Here is a 20,965-nt window from a genome sequence, read left to right on the forward strand (position 1 = left end):
GTACAGTTAGAGCGGATCCGGCAAGCTGACTCTTTGGAGAGGGTCCGGGCAATTCTGAATGACACCAAACTGACAGACATTAACCAGCTCCCTGAGACATGACGCCCTCACAGCAGGACTCTAGTCTGCACTTTGGGTTTTTAACTCATCCTTAGAGCAACATTAATTATTATTTAACTCTTAACTGAAGAAGTCACAATAAAAGGAAGACTGGAGAAATGCTTATTTCTAGTGGGAAAAGACTGCAACACAGGAACAGCCAACAGCCATAGTGATTTACAGCAGAAAGACCTTTCAAATAGGAACACTAATGAAACTGCAGACTCGATTCCAGCAGGTGTCAAATCAGATTTGGTGATGGAGAAAGCGCTGTTTCCTGGCCTGCATTACCCAACATTTCCCTACCCTAAAGCACCAACCCAGTAGTGTGTGGAATTACATTTCCTGTTCATAGATATTGGAAGAGAATTTTTTCTGTTGTCTAGAGTTCATCAGTAATAGTATTCAGTTAGCAGACAGGTGTAATATGCTGTATGAATATTTTATATTAAAATACGAAATTTGAGAGCAGGCCATTGGCTAGTGACTGTAATTCCTAGCTCAGTGCTTTTTTTTTTAACCATTTTATCTTGTGTTGGAGGACCTTAAATGCTACTGAAACTTGCCTGAGAACCATAAGACGGTGGCAAACAAAATCAATTCAAGAAATGAATTATGAGAATTTGAAAACTTGGCTGGGGCTATATGTATTGAAAGTTGAGGTTAAAGGAAAAGCACAAGAAACTGTTTGGAAGCACTTTTTCTGCTGCCTGGATGAATTTCGTGGGCCCACAGGTACCAGGATCAAGCTGAACTGGTACCAGCTACTTCTTTGAAAACTGTTTTAGTTATTGGATCAGTGGAAAAATAATAACAAAGCAAGCTATGCTGACATCTAGTATTTATAAATTTATAAATCTGCTGCTTATTTTTAACTCAAATCAGTGGGCCAGGTAATGTTTGTTTCAAAAGTGTCAAATATAAAAATGGTGATAACCACGTTTGACATACCTATTTTGTATTTTACTTTTATAATTTAGATCTGGAGTGTGATAATGCTTATGAAGTTGGGGAAAACCCAACTTCATAAGTTTGGAAATCTGCTTTGTCATTTCTGTGAGGTTAGATTCCTTTCCCATGTGGAATAAGCATCAGTGAACAGGCCGCCTTTGCCGAGGCCTTAGGAAGTGGTGCAGAAAGCACAAAGAATGGATTCCTGTTTGCTGTTTACCTGCTGCCATACTATTAGCCAGTGGGAGGTACACTGTTAACTCATCATACACATGGCTCAAAAGTAAAACTGTTTTCAAATAATTTTTGTGATTGGTGTTATAAAACAGCAGGGCACTTGAAGGGACCTTATGGGGAATTAAGTGGATTAAGTAGATTGTTTGGCTCACTAAAAGCCACTAACTTACAGTTTATAAAGTGAATTGTCCGTTATAAATGAAGTCATTATGGACTAGCCCTAAAGATCTTTACTTGTGTCTTCCATGGGACAAGGTAAGGACTACATACCTCATTCCTTGGGTTATTGTTGTAGTCTTGCATTCATGATTATGAATTTAAAGGTAAATACTAATTATGGAAATAGTGCTATCGGCTTGCCATGCATGAAACATTTTAATTGGTTTCAAGTCCCTTTGTATAAAGTGCTATTTGGTTTAAAGCAAACATACATACATCCTCACTGAGTTACAGGGAATTTTATTAATTCCAAAACGCAATCAGTTTAGATTACATAAGACCGGTCCTTTGAATAAATCCTGAGTTAATTTGTTTGAGATTACCAAAACTGGCACCGTCAGGATGTAAGTCAGGATGGGTAATTCATAACCTTCCTGAACTGAACTACAGCGCCCTGAGACCCTGCAGATGTTTTTCTCTTTAAGATGGTCCTGGGCCAATAAAATCATGATCAGAGCACCGTGGTCTCGACCATGGCAGACGCAAACTGTTAGAACCCACTTTGTTGAAAAATATCCTAGGAAAACCCAAAGTGAGATTCTAGGTTTTGTTAACAATCTACTTCTGGTATGAAACAAACCACTGTGACACTATCCTGGTAGGAAACACTTTAAACTGGGTTTTCTCTATTAATGGGAAACTGATTTAGAAGGTAGGATTTAGCCTGTCTGGACAAAAGAAAAGACCATGGGTTTCACGAGTGTTCCTGTGCTTGTATTCAGTCTGTACACACGTTCTCACGCATGTCTAACCTGATTTACCTCTTACCTGTAACCTACCTTACCATGTGGCTTTTAATTGGCAGTCACTCAGCCATTTCTAGGCAGGTACGGTATTACCTTTCAGAACTCATATTGGCAGGTCTAAAAAGATTAACTGAGGACAAAACCATGTGCTGCATACCAAGTTATTTGTTTCTTTCTCCCTTTGAAGTCCTACTTACCCCATACTCGCTCAGTAACACATATCAGGACACAGTGCACAGCCAAACTTAGCTCTGAAAGGTAATACTGCCTATTGAGGAAGTGATCCAGCAGTGGCCTTACAACTGTGGATCCTGGGCTCAGTTCTAAGCAGATTTCAGATGTAACCATTTACTAACTGTACTGAAGGTGTGTCCTTAAGAAGAAAGTGTTCAAATTAAAAAAGCTGCTGCTTAGTATATTGTGTGGCCTTTTCCTTTGAATCCTAAGGTCCTGTCCCTCTCTGGAGTCCTATTTCTGGTACTGCTACTTTAAAATGCAGCTCTTATTCTTGCTTGTTCAACTATGGAGAAAACTCATTAGGGTTCATGGAGACCTGGCAGTGTGCAGCTGAACGTTGGCGACTTTTTAAAAAAATCCTAGGCCCTTGCTGAATACAATCATCAACTCGAACTTATATAAAAAGCACATTCCGATTTTTAAATAAAAGCATTTATTCAGTAATTATAAAACAAACTATAAAAATGATGAACAACCACACCAAAGCTCATCCAAAATGCCTCTTTATAAATTAGATAATGCTACCTGTTTGTTTTACAATATGAGTTTAAGCCTTCACTTGTGTTAACTTCAGGTGTAAATCCATTCCCGCTGGTGTCAGAAGTTTATATGATTTCGGATATCATTAATTTGCTTCACCATTTGTCTTATGTGTTCACCCCTGTAAAATCATAAAGTCACTCACTTTTGGGAATACAATGAATGAATAAGACCATTAATATTAAACTAGTAATGTTGAAATATCTTAGAAGTGCTATGCTAAAATGAATAGCTTAAGGTTTCAGTTGGATAGTAATGGTGTTTACTATTCATTTAAGGCTAACGGCAGCAAACAGTATTGTAACTGCTGGAAATATTTTTGAACATATTCACTGAGGAATACCTTGAGCACAAAATTGTATTACAAGAAAGTAATTATTTTTGATCCACCATAGTCATTTCATAAGCCCTGATCATATGGCTCCCATTCCAGTACTTACTAGACATGCAAATGGCAAGTAATCTTATCTGAGCAGAGAAAGGTATATTTGGCATATTTACTGCAAAGGAAAAGCTACCTTGCAGTAACAGTGGACTGACAGTCTACTTACTCCTCCTTCAGGACGGACTGAATGCACTTTCGCTGGTAGGCACTGAGTGTGATGGTGCGTTTTTGAGGACTCAGGACCTTTTCCATCTTTCGCTGCTGATAGTCTTTTTTCATAGTAACCTTAGTATCAAACAGAATACAGATGTTTTAGCTACGGTTTGCAACAGCATTTTCATAGTATCTATTTTAGTCTGTTCTTTTTACATTTTATAAAATTATTTTCTGTAGCGCAAACACTATAAAAAGTACAAAATGTAGCCACCCTGCATCCATTCCTACCTGTTTGATGACATTGCCCAAATGTCGCAGTTGATCAGGTATCAGCTGTAATTCTTTCTTCATGTCTCTCTCACTATCAGAGAGAACTGGGAGCTGAGAATGAAAACTGTGAAGTACTTTCTTCATCCTTTAGAAAAGGTAAGAAAACATCTCAGCTTAAGATCTCTGCTACTGGGCCGGCCGAGTGGCTCAGTTGGTTAAGAGCTCGCTCAAGAGTTTGAGCTCTGAGCAACAGCGGTTCGAGTCCAGCCCGAGCTGAGCAGCCNAGCGGTTCGAGTCCAGCCCGAGCTGAGCAGCCGCTGAGCTGCCAACAGGTAGCAGGATGGCTCAGCTTAAAAAAAAAAAAAAAAAAAAAGATCTCTGCTACTTAGCAGAAACACAATTATAACTAACGCTCTAATTCATGAATGTGGTGTCTGAAGGAGGCCCTGCAGGACAGGTCAGGGGAAAGCATAAGCGCACTGTCTTCCCGAACAGCTCAGAGCAGAGGGAGGGGCATCCATCCAATTTTGCAGGCCCAGGAGTCTGCGCCCGAAGCCCATTTTCTTTAACACTCTTAATACCGGAGTACTTAACAGGACTAGTGGTGCCTGAGCAGGGAACTGAATATCATACAACCCACTGACCTGTTCATGATATCTTCTTGTTTTTCCTTGGCTTCCTCATATTTGTCAGCTAAGCGCTCAGCCACTTCCCGCAGACTTTTCCTAGTGGCATAAAAAAACAAGACTTGAGGTCTACCTTGATGGTAAAGCCACCGAATGTGGTCCGGCATTTAGGGTGAGATACAGTCCCAGTCTTACTGAACTGTTTTTTCCTTCCTCGTTTTGGCACTTACCTTTCCTCTCGACAATAACTGAGATCTTCTAGTTGTTTCTTTTTTTGGTCACACAGTAATTTGACCCTTCAAGAGCATAAAAGAAAAAAAAAGAAATGTAATCAGAAGCCAGGTCCAGGCCACTATACAGCGTCAGCTCCCCGCCGGGAGCTGGCATGTGAGCGAGGCCATCCTACCTTCGCTGAATCTCCTCCTTTGCCAGGTCCTGCTTGAGAATGTACTGCTCTCTGAACACCTGGGTGGCTCTGCTGATGAGCTGAAGACATTCCTCGGGAGGAGGGGCTGTATCTTTTTCAGATGATCTTTAAAAAAAGTTTCTACCTTTACTTTCCTTCGCTGAGTAAAACAACTAAAATAGACTCAAGTCACAGCTGCTGCTTTCCCTTCTTTTTATACTTTCTATTTATCATTCTCACGTGCCTTTATTTCTATCCACTCTTCCCCTCTATTCACTAGCTGATTAAATATGCTGTGTGTTTCTTCTAACTCCAGTGGAACAACAAGTACATAAAGTGAAATAAATAGCTGAGAATAGAAAGGATGAACAGTAATGAAACAAGAAGGGAACCAGTTCTTAAAACCTATATATCCAAATCCCATACTTCAAAAATGCTGGATTTGCAACACTACGTTGCAAAATGCTTCTGATATGCTTTTGAAAAGAATCCGGGGATTCAGCCAGAATTCGGAGGGGAGACTCTGCCACTTCCACATCTTCTTGGGTACAAAGGAGGGGAGGAGAAGCTGGATGGACTGTGCTTCTGCAAAATACAAACAAAATCTACCATGGAGTTACTTACTGTAAGTATTATAGGAAAGTATAAGCCACATTTATCCAGAACGCTGAGAATTTAAGACATTCTAAAGTGTTACTTGTGTAAGTACAAAGACTCACATTTTCTGCCTTAGAGAAGTCACGTTGGGAAGCTATCCCCTTATTCTACCAATGCAACCACTTGTCAAAGCATTTTGGACTCTGTCACTTAAACTTATTTTTATAAAGATGAAGGCAGCACAAAAGTATAAATTTATCATGGACCCTTTTTGCAAGGACTTGAAGGCCGTTATAAGCCAGAGTCACAAACGTAAATGAATCACTCATTTCCTAGATATAATTTGGATTTGATCAAAACCAATATTCAGCCAGACAACCACTATATATACACCATATTTGCTCTATTTAACTTGATTTCTAAAAATTACATCCATTCAGATATTATAAATATTCACAACAATTTCAGAAAGCTTGAAAGATTGCAAACTTTAACAGCATGGTAAGTAACTGAATGCAACAATCTGGGCATCTGCTGAACAGTAACATAGAAAACCTGTATTTCAGGGACTCAGCAGAAACCTGATTTGAACGTATTTAGATAACTAATATTTAATTAAGACTTTTCTTTTCCTTTGGGATTCATGTTTTTATTCTGAAGTAATCTAGTGTGAGTAGGTCTTACTTCACAAAAGGTAGGATGGGTTATTTTTTAAATATGCTTGAGGCAAAAGACAAAAGGAATTTTTTTTTCAGTGATTCCATTACTTTTGTTAAGTCTTACTAGAGTTTATAGTCTCTCTTAGGATAAATAACACAGAATTAATGATAATTATTTTCCTGTCCAAATAGTATAACAACTTGTCAATCTTCAAAGAGCATAGGCATTCTCTGAAGGACAGTAAATTAATGGCAGTATTTTGAACTATGTCAGTGTCTAGAAGCATATGCTTTGAATAGACATCAAGAGACTAGGGAGCCCTAAAGCATATTCAACGCTGGTGGCTCGTCAGGGATTCCTGTTCCTGCATTTATAAAACTGAGAATGGCATTCCAGAGCTGCTGAAAAAGAAAAATGGTGCTTATAACTTAATATGAGTTCCTTAAAAAGGAAGAAGATTTTAAGTTCAGCCATATGCCACCTGTCTTACAGGGTTTACAGATGCTCAGGTCCCCTGAGGCTGGCAGAGATGGAGAAATTAAAATGTCACTATGGACTTTGGAGTCAGAAACCCTGTATTTGCAGCCTACCTCAGTGTGTTACTTAACATTTACTTAACCTCTGAGCTGTTTCCTCTTCTACAAGGTGAGGTAACAGTGCTGTCCTTACAGGGTTGAGTACAGGAGACAATGCAGGTAAATGGCTTACTTCTAAGCCTGGCACATAGTTAGAGCTTGATAAGCATTAAAGCTAATTCATAATAATGGAGTTCAGTCTTATTTTAGTATTTTTTCCCACAATTTGAGCTCTTGACTTCAGCTAGCTGAAGAAGATACCAGAAATCATGCCTAAAATAAATTCTTCCAGTGATGTGAGAACAACAGAAATATCTGCTTTCAATCCTCAAGTCAGCAGCCAAAGCATAACCAAGAATCTTCAAGCCAGTTACTGAGGGCATTTCCCAGCTGAGATTTTGCACAATGAACAAGTTGTGTGGGCATACAAAATGGTACATACAATAAAGGCCTTATGAGGCACTCGTAGGTGCTGGTGATGCAGATCATCGTGGGCCCCAGAATGTCAGGGACAATCCAGAATCCTCGAATCGGAGCTGGCTGCCTGGAAAAACAGGCACAGTTAAGTTATAAAACAGCAAATGCAATGGACCCAAAAACGACGACACGGCTGAGGTTCGTCACCTTCTCAGGCCTGGTACATATTATCAGTGCAGTAACCTCAAAGGTGGGGACTTGGAAACCTGGAATACGTACAGCTCTGATCACTTTGAAACAAGCTGTCACTTAAGTCTAGAGACCATCTGAGTTACAAGTCTCTCAGGAACCCAGAGCCTCATGCCACTCATTGTAATCTCAGCAGCTACCATGATACAGTGCAGTTAATTCTGTGTGTCTTTCTGCCCAACGTGCACGAGGCCCCCACTACCTTTAGGTGCCCAGCCCAGCTGAAGTGCTCAGAAACTGGTGACTAAACAGAACTTCAGTCTCACATTAAAAACCCAGTGCAGCCCAATGTCCGTGTCACAGGACTAAATCTACGTGCACAGCCTGCGTCTCCCTCTCAATCTTGGTCCTTGCTTCACTGAAGAAATTCGACCTCAGATATGAAACGACTTTCCTGCGAACAGGCTCTCCACTGCCCCCGGCTCAGCCCCCCACCACAGCACGTCCCCGTCCCCGGACTGACGCTGTCCTTGCCTCACCTCTTCTGAGGATTGCCCCATCAACTATACAGTTTCAAAATCTACCTACTGTCTATTTACCCTCAGCTTATAAACATGCTCACATTTCTTCCATTCAAAACTCTCCATTGTAATTTCAAGCTCCCCCTAAGCTATCCTTTCTCCTCTTCCCTTTAGGGTCAGCAGCCTTTAAACTGTAGCCTATACTATTATTTCTCCTATATCTCTCATTCACCTTTTTTGGGGGCTCAGGGGAGGGATGGTGGTGGTAAGGGGGAGACTGGGAGATTAAAAAATCTCCCAGTTTTTTCATTTTATTTTCAGTGTGAAATCTACACATAGAAGAATGCACATATACACTCTGTACCCATTACCCAGGTCAACAATTAGACCACTGCATGCAGTGTCCTAACATCTCCCACGTGACCCTCCCCGATCACAAGCTTTCACTCCTCAGAGAAGTAATCACTATTCTGACTTTTATCATATTCACATTCTTGCTTTGCTTCATTAGTTTCCTATCTATGTATTCATTCCTAAGCAACACTGCTTATTTTACCTGTTTTTGAAATGTATAAAAGTGGCGTTTTATTATCTACTTCCCCCTTTCAGTTTTAAACCTGGTGCTACCCCGCACCCCCAAAGGGCATCCCTGACATCTTCTCCTTCAGGCTCCCTGCAGTCTTTCTGGCGGCCCTCGAGTTTCCTTTCTGGGCTCCTCTATTCCCACTCACTGGTTATTAGAGAGTATTGCTCGAGACGGTCTTCTCGGGTCTCCTCCACTCATTCCAGGCCCTTTTCTGAGTAACCTTTACCAGTCACAGTTCCAGTGCGACAATTATCACATCCACACCGTGTTGGCTCCGACCACTCCACACTCCACAGCTACGTGTCCAACTGCCTACTGGGCTCCTCCACGTGGGAGTCCCACAGGAACAGAAAACTCCACGCGCCCCCCATTAACACATCTTCTGTCTTCCTCCTGTCCCATTTTTCTGAAGGGTACCACGTCTACCCAGTTATCCCAGGTAGAGAGAGACCTGGGAGTTATCCTAGTAGATATTTACTGAATATCCACTAGGCACTCTGACAGACACCAAGTATATGAGCGGACAGGAAATAGTACGAAACAGACATGGTCTCTGCTGTCATGAAACATATATATTCCAGTAGTGGTGACAGATGTTAAACGAACAGAAACATCAATTTTAATGTGCTACAAAGAAAAAGGGAGAATAACAGGAGAACCCTAAGTTAGACTGGGGAATCAAGGAATGCTTTCTGAAGAACTGACATTATGTTAAGATCAGAAAGAATAAAGAGTTACCCAAGTGAAGACGACAAACTCGGTTGCGACTGGGGAAATGCCTTCCAGACAGAGGACACAACATATGGAGTGATCTTGAAGCAGGGGAGAGCTCTGGATGAACATGTGATGAGCTGATACTCTTAGGGGTGAGTCTGCATGCTATTGTAATGTATATACATGTATCTGAATCACTGAAACAAACAACCGTTACCTGTGTATACAACAGAAGGTTCCTACCTGCACGGCAATGGCTTCGTACAAAGGATGTGTTCTACGAAGCATTTCTGTTCGGTAGCAAGCTCCTGTAAACTATCCTTATCTTCTTCATCTACAAAGGAACATATTATATAAGTTAACTGACACACAAAAGTCTCCAAATTAAAATGCTGAAGATACTAATTAAATGTAAGTACTTGTCTCAGACCATTGCTTCTTAAGGACTATGCCTTTCTGACAGAAATCTTTCCATAAGGGTCTAGATTTCTGCCCCAAGAAGGACAGTGGATTTTCCTTGGCCAAGTTTCTAAATGTAGAAATGTTTCACTGAGAACAATCCCAGAAATCGTTCCTTACCAGTCTCTTCCTCACCCATGCCAATTTTATTTATTATTTATTATTTATTTTTTTTTAGCTGAGCCATCCTGCTACCTGTTGGCAGCTCAGCGGCTGCTCAGCTCGGGCTGGACGCGAACTGCTGTTGCTCAGAGCTCAGACTCTTGAGCGAGCTCTTAACCAACTGAGCCACTCGGCCGGCCCCTCCAATTTTATTTTTATAATGGCTTTTTCAAATGTAATTCATGCAACTCACCCATTTAAAGTATATAATTCAATGGGTTTCTAGTATATTAAAAGAATTGTACAACCAGTAAGAAACCCCCATACCCATTAGCAATCACTCCCCAGTTTCTGCCAATCCCCCAGACCTAGGCAACAATCACTAATCTACTTCTGTCTCTCTGGCCTTGCCTATTCTGGACATTATATATAAATGGAAGCATATAACATGCAGTTGTGTGCGACTTGCTTCTTTCACTCAGCATAATGTTTTCAAGGGTCATCCATGTTGTAGCATGTGTCAGCACTGCATTCCTTTCTACTACTGTTGAGTAATATCCCATTGTATTAGTATACCATATTTTATTTATCTAATCATCAGTTGATGGACACTAGGCTATTTGGCTATTATGAATAATGTTGATATAAACATTCATTTACAAGTTTTTGTGTGGACATGTTTTCATTTCTCTTAGGTATATACTCAGGAGTGTAACTACTAATTCAATCTTTTACTTGTTCAAATTTTCTACTTCTTCTTGCATCAGTTTTGGTAGTCTGTGTCTTTCTATAAATTTGCCCATTTCATCTAGATTATCTAATTGGCATAAAGTTGTTCATGGGATACCCTTATAATCTTTTATATTTCTGTAAAGTCAGTAGTAATAGCCCCTCTTTCATTCTGAATTGTAGTAATTTGAATCTTCTCTCTTTTATTTCTTTGTCAGTCTAGCTCAAGGTTTGTCAATTTTGTTGATCTTTTCAAAGGACCAACTTTTGGTTTCATTGATATTTACTATTATTTTTCTATTCCAAACTACTTTTTTATAGAGTCTGTGAAACAATGAAAAGCACAGAAAACTCACCTGATCCAAGAAATTTATGAAGTTTATGAATCCAAGTTAGCCCAACACTGTGTACACCAGCTTCATGAGTACAGTGATATCTGGAGGGACACTTGGGATCTGCAAATGGAATCAGTAATGACATAGAGGCAGCCATTAGAAAACGGAAAGATTCACTCAGCAGCCCACAGACACAGTTGTTGACAGAAGCGATGGAAGATATACAGGACCTTCACATTGTGGAACTATGTCAGGGGTTTTGAAATTTTAAAATTTGAATTCAATTTTCAAATACAGTTTAAGTGTTTTTAAAAGTATAATAAACACAATCCAAATATGTTATTTTCTGAATATTAACACAACAGGAGTCACCAAAACATAAGCACTTGCTGTCAGGTAACTCACTGATGCCTTTCTGTCCACCTCTGTGCTTTTATTTATAGTTCTTCAAAATAAAATGGTGATTAAGATTATAGCTCTGCAGGAAACCTATGCTTGCACGCATCTACTTACAGGAGATTGTTGAAGCAAGTGCACTCCTACAGCACAGGTACTAAAAAGACTTTAGTACAACTGGTTAGTGAATAGCTCTGTCATAGTACAGTATGTCAGGAGTGAAATGTGAAGTTTTTCTAGTCTTGAGAATGCTGACTTACAGATAAGTATTTTAAGTTTTGAATACTATCTTTGTTTGATATTTATAATTAGAACACGAGCAGTTGTTACATAATTTTAATGAAATTTTCTATACTTCTTTTGAGCCCTACTATCAGTAAGACTATCCCAAGACTAAAAAATGAGCTCTTGAATACTTATTACTTACAAGTATTTATTTCTGTGACTCAAGATTTTTAAAACATTAGACAACTAAAACAAGATACAGAAATAATGTATATGCTAAAGCTGATTTAAGATGGCAACTGTCATCTTAATATATTTTTTTTTTATCTAACAGCTTCACTTTCTTATAGTCAACTTTACAGTAGTAAATATTATAAAGTGGATGTTGTATTATTTTTATCTGTTTTTTATGTTGGGGTTCTGCATAACACCTCTGAACACAGAATTATGCTATAAGAAGTTTAAAAACTCCTGGTCTGTGGCAATCATCTCTCTTAAAACAGTGAGAAGCTTCTTTTCATTTGCCCATATTTGAGACTTAAATTAAGGCTCAAGTCATCTCATTAGGTCTACCGTTGCTTAAAGTGGTGTTTCAAAATGTATCTGTGGTGCTAAATTCACAGAAAAAGGTTAATATTGGGATGTTACAGAAATGTTATGAAAAAGGGACAAAATTAGTAACTGAAGGAGGAAATTTGATAGATACTCCCCCACATGTTGTATGGTAGTTTATTTCACTTATGTCATTAAAAATCTGAGTTTCAGTGACTGTAATATGCTGTAAGTACAAATATGAACAAGTCAAAATTTATTAGTTTCACATAAGAAAATGTTAACTCTCATTAGAAGAACCAAGATAAAAATGCCTACATTTAAGATTTCCCAAAGATATATATATGTTTCTCTATAAGGAAACCAATTAGTTTATATTACTTTACCTCGCTAGATCTCAATTTCCTCATCTATAAAGCAAAGTTCTGAGGCTTAATATTTAGAGTACATGCCTCCACACACTGTTTAATTAGACACGCCCAGTGAGTTCTCTTTGTTGGTTTATTATAGAAGGACTCCTATCACCTTAAATGTTTTCGCTATACTGTAATACTGAGTTGAAGCCATTATTAACAAATCTATGCAAACTGGCTAATAGGACTGTAAGCAGATTAGATCAGGCTGCTACAAGATTGAACTCCCTCTCTCTCTAATGGGCAGAAGAAAACAATGAAAGGTACACCCAGTTACTCCAGACTGAGTAAGCTTTGTTCTTTATTCATCGGGATCTTTGTTCTACAGAGAAGACAAGATCCTAGGAAAGACTGACAATGGGTGGAGGGGAAACAGGAATACAGGATTTTGTGTTAGAAGAGACCTTAAAGCTCATCTGATGTTATCCCTATTGTTTTCCAATGGGAAACTGAAGACCAGAGAGGCTGAGTAAATGCCCAATACTACAGAGCATATTAATGTTAGAGCTATAACTAAAACCCAGCACATGCCAGACTCCTAGTCACACACTCCCTCCACTCAGCCACTCTGTCTGAACAGCACATTCTTTGATTTTCTCTGCTGTTGATCTAAAAGCTCCCCAGATGAACAGAAATAACTTGACAGAGGATCTGGAACTAATGCACATAAGTAAAATAAATAGATAGATAGATAGATGGATGGATGGATAGGACAGCATTCAAACTGGGTCTGAGTATAACAAGATAATGTGTTTTAAAAAATGAAGCTATTTTAAAGAGATGTCTTCATATCAGTATAATTTGATTTTTAAAATTTATTAAAGTTTGCATACATTTAAGTGTTTGAATCATGAAATCTACTTTTGATTAGACCAGGAATAATTCACTATTATAAATGTGGGTGGATCCAGACTGAAGACGAGTATCTTAAAACTTGGGAACTTTGCTCAGTCTTTCCTGAACCTACAGGGTAATGTAATAACTAAAAAGCCAAAAGAACCCAGTCAAATTTTTAAAGGCTAGAACCATAGAACAAATAAATGACAGGGAACTAAACAGTCTATGATAGTCTTAGTGTAAATCTAATGGGATAAAATAATTAATTTAGTGAATACTCTACCTCTGTGAAGTTTGATTGGACAAGAAAAGTCAGAATCAAAGGGCTCATCGTCTCCAGATGCCAGCTTCAGGGCAAGCTCCAACTCAACACACTCAAACACATACAATGAAGGAACGAGATCGGCCCTGCAATCCCAGGACTTTTCTGACTATAAAAAAAGCATTGTAATTTTAGTCTTTCATGTTCAACAATTAAAAAAAGAAGCAAAAAAAGATGGATCAAGTAGTGCTTTCAAATTCTTAATTCCACTCCCTATTCTTGACAGAGGCTTGTTATTCTTAAAAGAGGGAGAAAAGTGTCTCTTCTTTTAGGAAGATTTAAGTAAACAAGTTTAGAGAACAGCCAATTCAGTGAGTCAAAGGTTCTTTATATAGGTGATTGAAGACTACAACTTAGAGTTCAGAAAGAAATATGCAGGTTGTGGAACAAGCTGCCAGGCACCTTGTAACTTCCTCTTACTTAAAATTTTAAATGGGTGCCAATTAATTTTAATTGTTTAACTTCCAAATTATCCAGAAGTGTCAGATATAAACTAAAAGTCCTCATCTATGAAGCATCCATACTTGTTCATGAAGTATACTAGGTGATGGAGATACAAATACCCACTCTAGCCTGACTTACTGTTTGGTCATCTTCTTCTTCCCCTTCCAGCACAACACAGTGATACAGCATTCCTGACTCAGTAGCAATCACTAGGATGTTGGGGACACAGGGTAAGCAGAGTATAGCACAAGCATCATAACCGTAGTTATCTTCAGCTGCAGGGTGCATGGGCAATGGACCTAACAGCTTTCCGAAGGTCCCAGGGCTAAAGATAGAGTGAAACATATTTGAGTGAAACAATGTTAACAGAAGACAGCCATGCCCATCACTTAAAGCCTTTTTGACTTTGTCTTTCTCCAGCTATCACATCCTAACTAAACGAAGTGTATTTCCAATGATTCCACTTTATTGCTTTTCCACTCCATTCCCACCATCTTGGTGCTTCTCAGCTGGAAATAATTTTTCCCTCAAGGGGATACTGGCTATGCCTGAAGATATTTTTGGTTGTCACAACAGGAGGATGGAGGTGAGGTGAGGGGGTGGGTTACTGGTTTCCAGAGTCCAGAGATGCTGCTAAACACTCCCCCACAGGACAGGCCCCTACAACAAAGAATTAGCTCAAAACGTCAATAGTGCAGAGGATGAAAAACCCTGCCCTAACTTCACTATGGTTCTGCCTTCACTACTCCACTGCAGCTCTCTAGTAAAGGTCGCTAATGAGATTCTAGTTGTTAAATCCAAAAGGCACTTAACTTGACCTTCTGCTGCATTTACCACTAGTTAACAATGCTTGCTTCTTAAAACCTTTAACATCTGTAGCAATTTTTCTGAGTTCTCTCTTTCTGCCCCTCTGAACACACCTTTCTAATGCCCTTCTTCTAATTTCCGTCTCTTAAGCATTAGTAGTGCTTAAAGCTTTTTTCTGTCTAGTAAGTCTTCTGGTTTTCACTGGAAAATCTCAACCATGAAAAAAAATATTGCTGCTGTAAGCCCTCATCTCTTCAAAATACACCCTTACGTGACAGCATATGAAGGTAAGCCTGGTTTTAACTACTACCTACAGTATATTCTGATGACTCCCTAATTTTTTCTTCTGACATGTAGCTTATCTTCAGGGCTACAGACCCACATATTTAATTGGATTAGACAAATACTTTTATTGAGTGCTAGGTGACACCCCCCAAGGAACTGATGGTTTAGCTAGAGAAGCAGACATTTAACTGGAACTACTATACCACATGGTAAGTGTAATAACGCAAGGATTTACAGGGTACAAAGGAATACAGAAAGGTACAAAGAAAGTGAGGTGTGTAAGAAAGGTTATCAAAAACAAGTAAGATCAATGGGGAAAAGGTATATTCTGGGAAGGGAAAGAGAACATCTCAAGCTAGGGAGCAGCACATACAAAGTCCTGGAGGCATGAAAGACAAGGAATTAACAGGAAGGAAACTTTGCTTAGTATGATGGGAGGCGAAATACAAAGGCTAAGGCAACAGAAATGTAGGGAGGCAAATATTTGGGCCTGGCCTTTAGAGCAGACAGTCTCGTTTGCCATGGAAAAGTGCTCTGAGTCCATCTGTTGGGTGACAGTGTGTCACTAGAGGTTTAAATCAAGGCTGAAGGAGCTTCACTTTACTAAGATTAATCTGGTAGTGAGCAGTAGTGAGGAGAATGGCATGGAGGGGACCAAAACAGGATTCAGGGCAACTATTTAAGAATGACTGAGGCAGAAGATGATTATAGGGTCTGACGCAAGAAAAAGGGAATGGAGAGAAGGATGTACACTTTCAATAAAGTTTCATGGTAAAAGCAATAGAATTTTGGGACCATATTGGATGCAAGAGGATGTAGATGACATTCAGGTTTGGGGCTAAGATTACTAGGTAGATCATAATGTGGACAAATTGAAGGCCAAGTTGCAGGAGGAGGAAGAGGAAGGGAGAATGATAACGTTACCACAAAAGTCTCACAAGGTAAGACCATGTGTGAAGGCAGAGAACACTTCTGTCAAGTGGTAGTGAAGCCTCACCATTCTACAACTGGTCAAGTTCTTTCATTTTTACCATTTTGCATACTCTTTTCTCTCTCTTGGAGTTTCTGCTCCTGTTTCTACCTAGTGAATCCTTCAGGTCCAAGTTTTTGTATTACTGTCTTTTCAGTCTTCCCAGACAGGCAGGCCTAAGCATATACTCTGTCCCAGTACTCTGGTGCCCTGTGACGCCTGGAGCATACTGCATTGTACTAGTTATTGGTTTGCTGTATGACTTTCCAGCAGATCAGGAACCACACAGCAGGGATCTTGCCTTCAATCTTATATTCTCATCTTCTGCCACATAGTGAGCCCTGAATAAATGTCTGCTGAGTTGATTTATAAATGAATAAACTACAATGTGCAGCCTTCGGTATTATATCTCTTAGTTATAAACTTTCCCAAAATTCTTATCCTCTGTGGACGCTAACTCTATGACAGATATCTTTTTTCCAGTCCTGTATTTCCTACTGTCTATGAAATATTTCCACTTTACGGGTCCAATACTGTGTCAAATGGACCATTTGTAATAACAAATCTTCCCCCAAATTAGCTGCCCTTCCTGACCTGTTATTTCGGTTAGGCTCATTCCCTTATCCAAACAATAACAAAGTCTTATTGATCCTTCCTTTGTAGAATCTACTATGTTCATTTCTCCATTTGCATTACAACCATCCTAGATCAAACTCTTGTAGACTTTAAGCTGAATTTTACAACAGCTTCTTTAAAAGTCTTTCTGCCCCAGTACCTTCCCTAACCAATTATTTGATCATTTTCTTACTACTGAGAAACAATCACTAGCTTCCTACTACACCATTCCTACAGAAAAAAACCCATATTCCTTAACTAGGTGTTTAACTCCACTAAATTTTCCCTGGGCAGATATTTCTAGCTTTATCATTTAATGCCCCCTACCTGAATCCTCTGCTCCAGCCCCAAATGTCTAATCATTGAATGCTGAATGACACTTGTACTTGCCTATTTTCTTTATTTTTTTTTTTAGCTGAGCCATCCTGCCACCTGTTGGCAGCTCAGCAGCTGCTCAGCTCGGGCCGGCAATCGAACTGCTGTTGCTCACAGCTCAACCTCTTGAGCGAGCTCTTAACTAACTGAGCCACTCGGCCGGCCTGTACTTGCCTATTTTCATGCTCTACTTCATGCTGCCCTTGTAATTAAAATGGTCTTACACTTCCTTGATGCTTCATTTAATCCTGCATTAGACCTTTAAGTCCCACATGACATCAGTGCTTCTCTATGACAACTTCCTTAACTTCTTCAGTCAGGATGATCTCTCCTTCCTCTGGGTTCTTACCATCCATGGACCACTAATGTGGTACAGGTAATTATTTTTTCATGTGTATGGATGTCTCTTCCCTAAAACTGGGATGTGAGATGCCACATTACCATGTCTAACACCCCATGGTGCCTTGTTCATATAAGATACCCAATAAATACTTTTTTGGTTGACTAGACTTTGTAAAAACAAATCCAGTCTTAAGTGATTATCTAAGAATTCTATTGAATTTACCCAAATAATATGAGTAAATGAAAGGTCATATAATCTGTACCAAGTCTTTCTCCAAAATTATCAAGCCAAGCATTGAAAGGCTACAACACTTCCACAAACTCAAAAACATGGGTCCCAAGTGCAACTATGACAATCTCTACTGGAGCACAAGCTGGGCTTTCATTTCAGGTGGCTTACCTCCTCAACTTACCTGTGTAACAGACTGACGTATGTAAGGAACGTCTCCCCGTTCTCATATAAGATGTACAGTGGGTATGCCACTACTTCATCTTTGCCTTTCTGTCCAAATATATTCTTCGGGACTGCTGTCAGTGGCCCAAAGTCAAATGCAACTGCTGTCTCTCCTAGAGATGCGGTGTATGCCCTTCTGAAAAGAGATTTAAAAACCAACTGTTAAAGACAAAACAACATGTCCAATAACAGAAGGTGGGATGGGATTTGTATTTAATGCAGAAGACAAAAAATTATGATTATGAAGAATGAAACAACACTGGAAAATTCTTATAAAATTAAATGAAAGTAGAAGGCCATAAAATTATACAGTGCTACTTTAATTTTAAACAGTTTAAATGTAAAGACACACAAATAGTAAAATTATACACATACAATGCATAAACACAATAAAGAAATAGGAAGAAAACATGAAAACACCAATAGTTATCCCTGAGCAGTCGGATGCATTCATTCCACAAATATTTACTAAGCACCTACTCTATACCTGGCACTGTTGTAGGTTCTGGGAATATATCAGTGAATTAAACAAAGGCCTTGCCCTCTAGTGATAAAGAAGTACAACGAACAGAGAAGAAATAAACACACACAAAGTCAGAAAATGATGCTATGAAGAAAAACTAAAGCAGGGTAAGCAGGTATTGGTGGAGGTGCTATTTTAGGTGGTCTGGGAAGACTTCTGATAAGGTGATATCTGAGCAAAGATTGGAAGGCAGTAAGGGAGCAAGTCTGTGGTTACATAGGGAAGGAGCAGTTGAGGCAGAGGGAAAGATGCATGCAAAGGTTCTAAGGTGGGAAGGTGGCTGATGGTGTCTAAGGAATGGACAGGAGGCCAAGGTGATTGAAACTAGAGAGCCAGGCAGAGGGAGGAATGGAGCTGGAGGGGGGCAGTCGGGGGCAGACCTGTAGGCCCTGCCGGACCATGATAAAGACTCTGGGAAATCAGTGTGGAGAGCAGGAAGGCAGAATGATCTGATTTATACCCAAAGTATCACGCTGGCTGCTATACTGAGGATAGACTATAGGAGATTATAAAAGATTTCATTTTTTTTCTTAATACTTTTCTGTAGTTTTCCCAATTTTATACAATAAGTATATATTACCTTTGTAATTAGGAAAGACAAATGATAAAACATGCTGTTTTTATAATTTTAAAATTTAGTATAATTGGTTATCCAAAAAGGTTCCAGTTTTATACAAGGTTAGTGAATATGGTTAAAATAAAATCACAATTTCATGTAGTTGAGACAGTCTGTCACGTCCAGCGTGGCAAGGGCAAATGGGACACGAGAGGGGCGGCGCAGATTGAATAAGTACAAGAGACAGAAGTAAGATTTAAGAGCGAGACCAAGGGACTCAGCCTTCAGAGATAGACTGAGCCACCGAATCGGGTCAACGCATGGCTTTTATTGATTCTTTTCAAGGAAGTAAACTGCTGTGCTGTCAGTCATTAACCGTGTATACTGGTGCGCCTTAAGGCCTTTTCCAATGACCTTTTCCCAGTGTACTCCAGCAAATGCTATGCCTTCGTACTCCACCACATTGCCCCAAGACATAATTACATGTCCTCCCAGGGGAGACAGCTGATATCATTCCATCAGGTCCCAGTCAGGCTGAGACCCCCACCCCCCAGAGAGCTTTACAGATATCATTCCATCCTGCCTCAGTTTTCCGAGGCACTCTCTAGACTAATGGGTCAGAGGCTAATGCAGGGGGGGTGGTCTAAGAATCGGCTGTAAGGCGACAACAGTCAACATCATTCTAAGGTATTATAAGTACCATATCTTAGTTTCTTTATCACATGGAAAGGTATCTGGTAGCAGAAAGCAAAAAATGAAAAATCCCAATATTCAGAATAAAAGAACTGAGTTAAAGTTCTGAGTTAAAGTAAAAAATCAAGACAATGAATAGGAACAAACAGACATAGAAGTTTATTTAAAGAGACTTAAACTACTCCCATGCCATCAACACTTAACTGGAACTTAATAAATACAGTAATAATATATCTAATAATGATACTAGGTATCAATTGATGAGGACTTACTTTGTGCCAAGACCCATGCTAAGCACTTTTTATGCATGCTCTCATTTATTCTGCAAAATAATCCTAATGAATGAGCACTACTACTTTTTATATTCATGGAATAGTTATGGAAATGAGGCTTAGTGCAACTGAGTAACTTGCCTAGATATCAGAGCTGACAAGTGGTAGAGCTGAGATTAGAACCTAGGTGTGCTGACACCAGAGCCAAAGCTCTTAACAACTGCATTGTTCTACTGCCTCTCATCTAGGCAATGTGTCTGCCAAAAGAGGTTGATAATCTATGGAAACACACTGCAGGGGAGAAAATGCCCTGACACTAGAACAGGACCGATCAGCACCAGAGGCATTTATTTCCCTATTCTGAAGACAGACGCACTGGAATTTAAGAAGCTGGTGCTATAAGCCATTAAAATCATTTAACTGAAATTTGCAGCTCTGGGACTACCAAGGAGAATCAAAGTGGTCCCAGGTTGGTGGCAACCTCTGACTCCTAGCAGAAGCAGAAGAAAATCCTCTGTGGAGGGACACAACCAAACTCAGGCTCTCAATATTCCCAAACATTAAGATCAAGGAAACATTAAGTTCAGAATTAGAGAGTAGCAATCACAGGAGGAAACCACTATGATTGTGGGTCAGGAAGAAGAATAAATACATATTTAGATCCCTACCCCATACCCCAAGAACTTCAGAGATTAAAAATGTCAAATACAGAATAGCTATATATGAAATACTCAAAGGATTAAATGTTAGAAAAACCAAAAATAAACAAGACTATTATATATAGCCACCATGGAGACATGAAAAGAACTAAATGGAACTTCCAGAAAGATTGCTACTAAGAAGCTTCATTCTACATGTACACACTGTGGGTAATCACCAGAAAGACTGATCAGGAGGCGGCCAGAGGAATGGGGTTTGTGAGTTCAAAGGGTGATTCTGTTAGAGGTCAAAGCAGCCAGGAACTTGCCCCTGTATTGGGTAAGAAAAATAAAGCAGCCAGGGTCACAGGAGAATCAGGAGGGCTATCTATGTTCCACTCCAGGTTCTGGGATACTAGAGGCTGGGCTGGGAGTTCAGCCATTGCCTATTCACACTGAGTGAACAGCGGGGAGGTCTTCAGCCCAACAC

General features: G+C 39.5%; 2 protein-coding genes across 3 annotated transcripts in view; one reads left to right on the top strand and one right to left on the bottom strand.

Annotated features, from left to right (window-relative positions):
- RABEP1 (rabaptin, RAB GTPase binding effector protein 1) overlaps nucleotides 1-2,668 on the top strand; it is an 87,277-nt gene extending 84,609 nt beyond the window's left edge. Inside the window, exon 18 of one of the 2 annotated variants that reach the window (XM_019664863.1) lies at nucleotides 1-2,668. In XM_019664863.1, coding sequence (XP_019520408.1) covers nucleotides 1-102 — 102 coding nt within the window. In that variant the 3' untranslated portion in view covers nucleotides 103-2,668. The other variant, XM_019664864.1, reaches the window with a different exon arrangement.
- The window catches only part of NUP88 (nucleoporin 88), a 27,848-nt gene continuing 7,381 nt past the window's right edge, over nucleotides 499-20,965 (bottom strand). Inside the window, exons 5-17 of the mRNA XM_019664866.1 lie at nucleotides 17,753-17,929; nucleotides 14,084-14,270; nucleotides 13,463-13,610; nucleotides 10,778-10,876; nucleotides 9,375-9,465; nucleotides 7,147-7,248; nucleotides 5,299-5,457; nucleotides 4,873-4,998; nucleotides 4,697-4,762; nucleotides 4,485-4,565; nucleotides 3,859-3,985; nucleotides 3,581-3,699; nucleotides 499-3,150 (exon numbers count right to left, since the gene is read on the bottom strand). Coding sequence (XP_019520411.1) covers nucleotides 3,087-3,150; nucleotides 3,581-3,699; nucleotides 3,859-3,985; nucleotides 4,485-4,565; nucleotides 4,697-4,762; nucleotides 4,873-4,998; nucleotides 5,299-5,457; nucleotides 7,147-7,248; nucleotides 9,375-9,465; nucleotides 10,778-10,876; nucleotides 13,463-13,610; nucleotides 14,084-14,270; nucleotides 17,753-17,929 — 1,546 coding nt within the window. The 3' untranslated portion in view covers nucleotides 499-3,086. The remainder of the gene's footprint in view (nucleotides 3,151-3,580; nucleotides 3,700-3,858; nucleotides 3,986-4,484; nucleotides 4,566-4,696; nucleotides 4,763-4,872; nucleotides 4,999-5,298; nucleotides 5,458-7,146; nucleotides 7,249-9,374; nucleotides 9,466-10,777; nucleotides 10,877-13,462; nucleotides 13,611-14,083; nucleotides 14,271-17,752; nucleotides 17,930-20,965) is intronic.

Source organism: Hipposideros armiger, unplaced genomic scaffold (genome assembly GCF_001890085.2).
Source record: "Hipposideros armiger isolate ML-2016 unplaced genomic scaffold, ASM189008v1 scaffold_431, whole genome shotgun sequence".
NCBI lineage: Eukaryota > Metazoa > Chordata > Mammalia > Chiroptera > Hipposideridae > Hipposideros > Hipposideros armiger.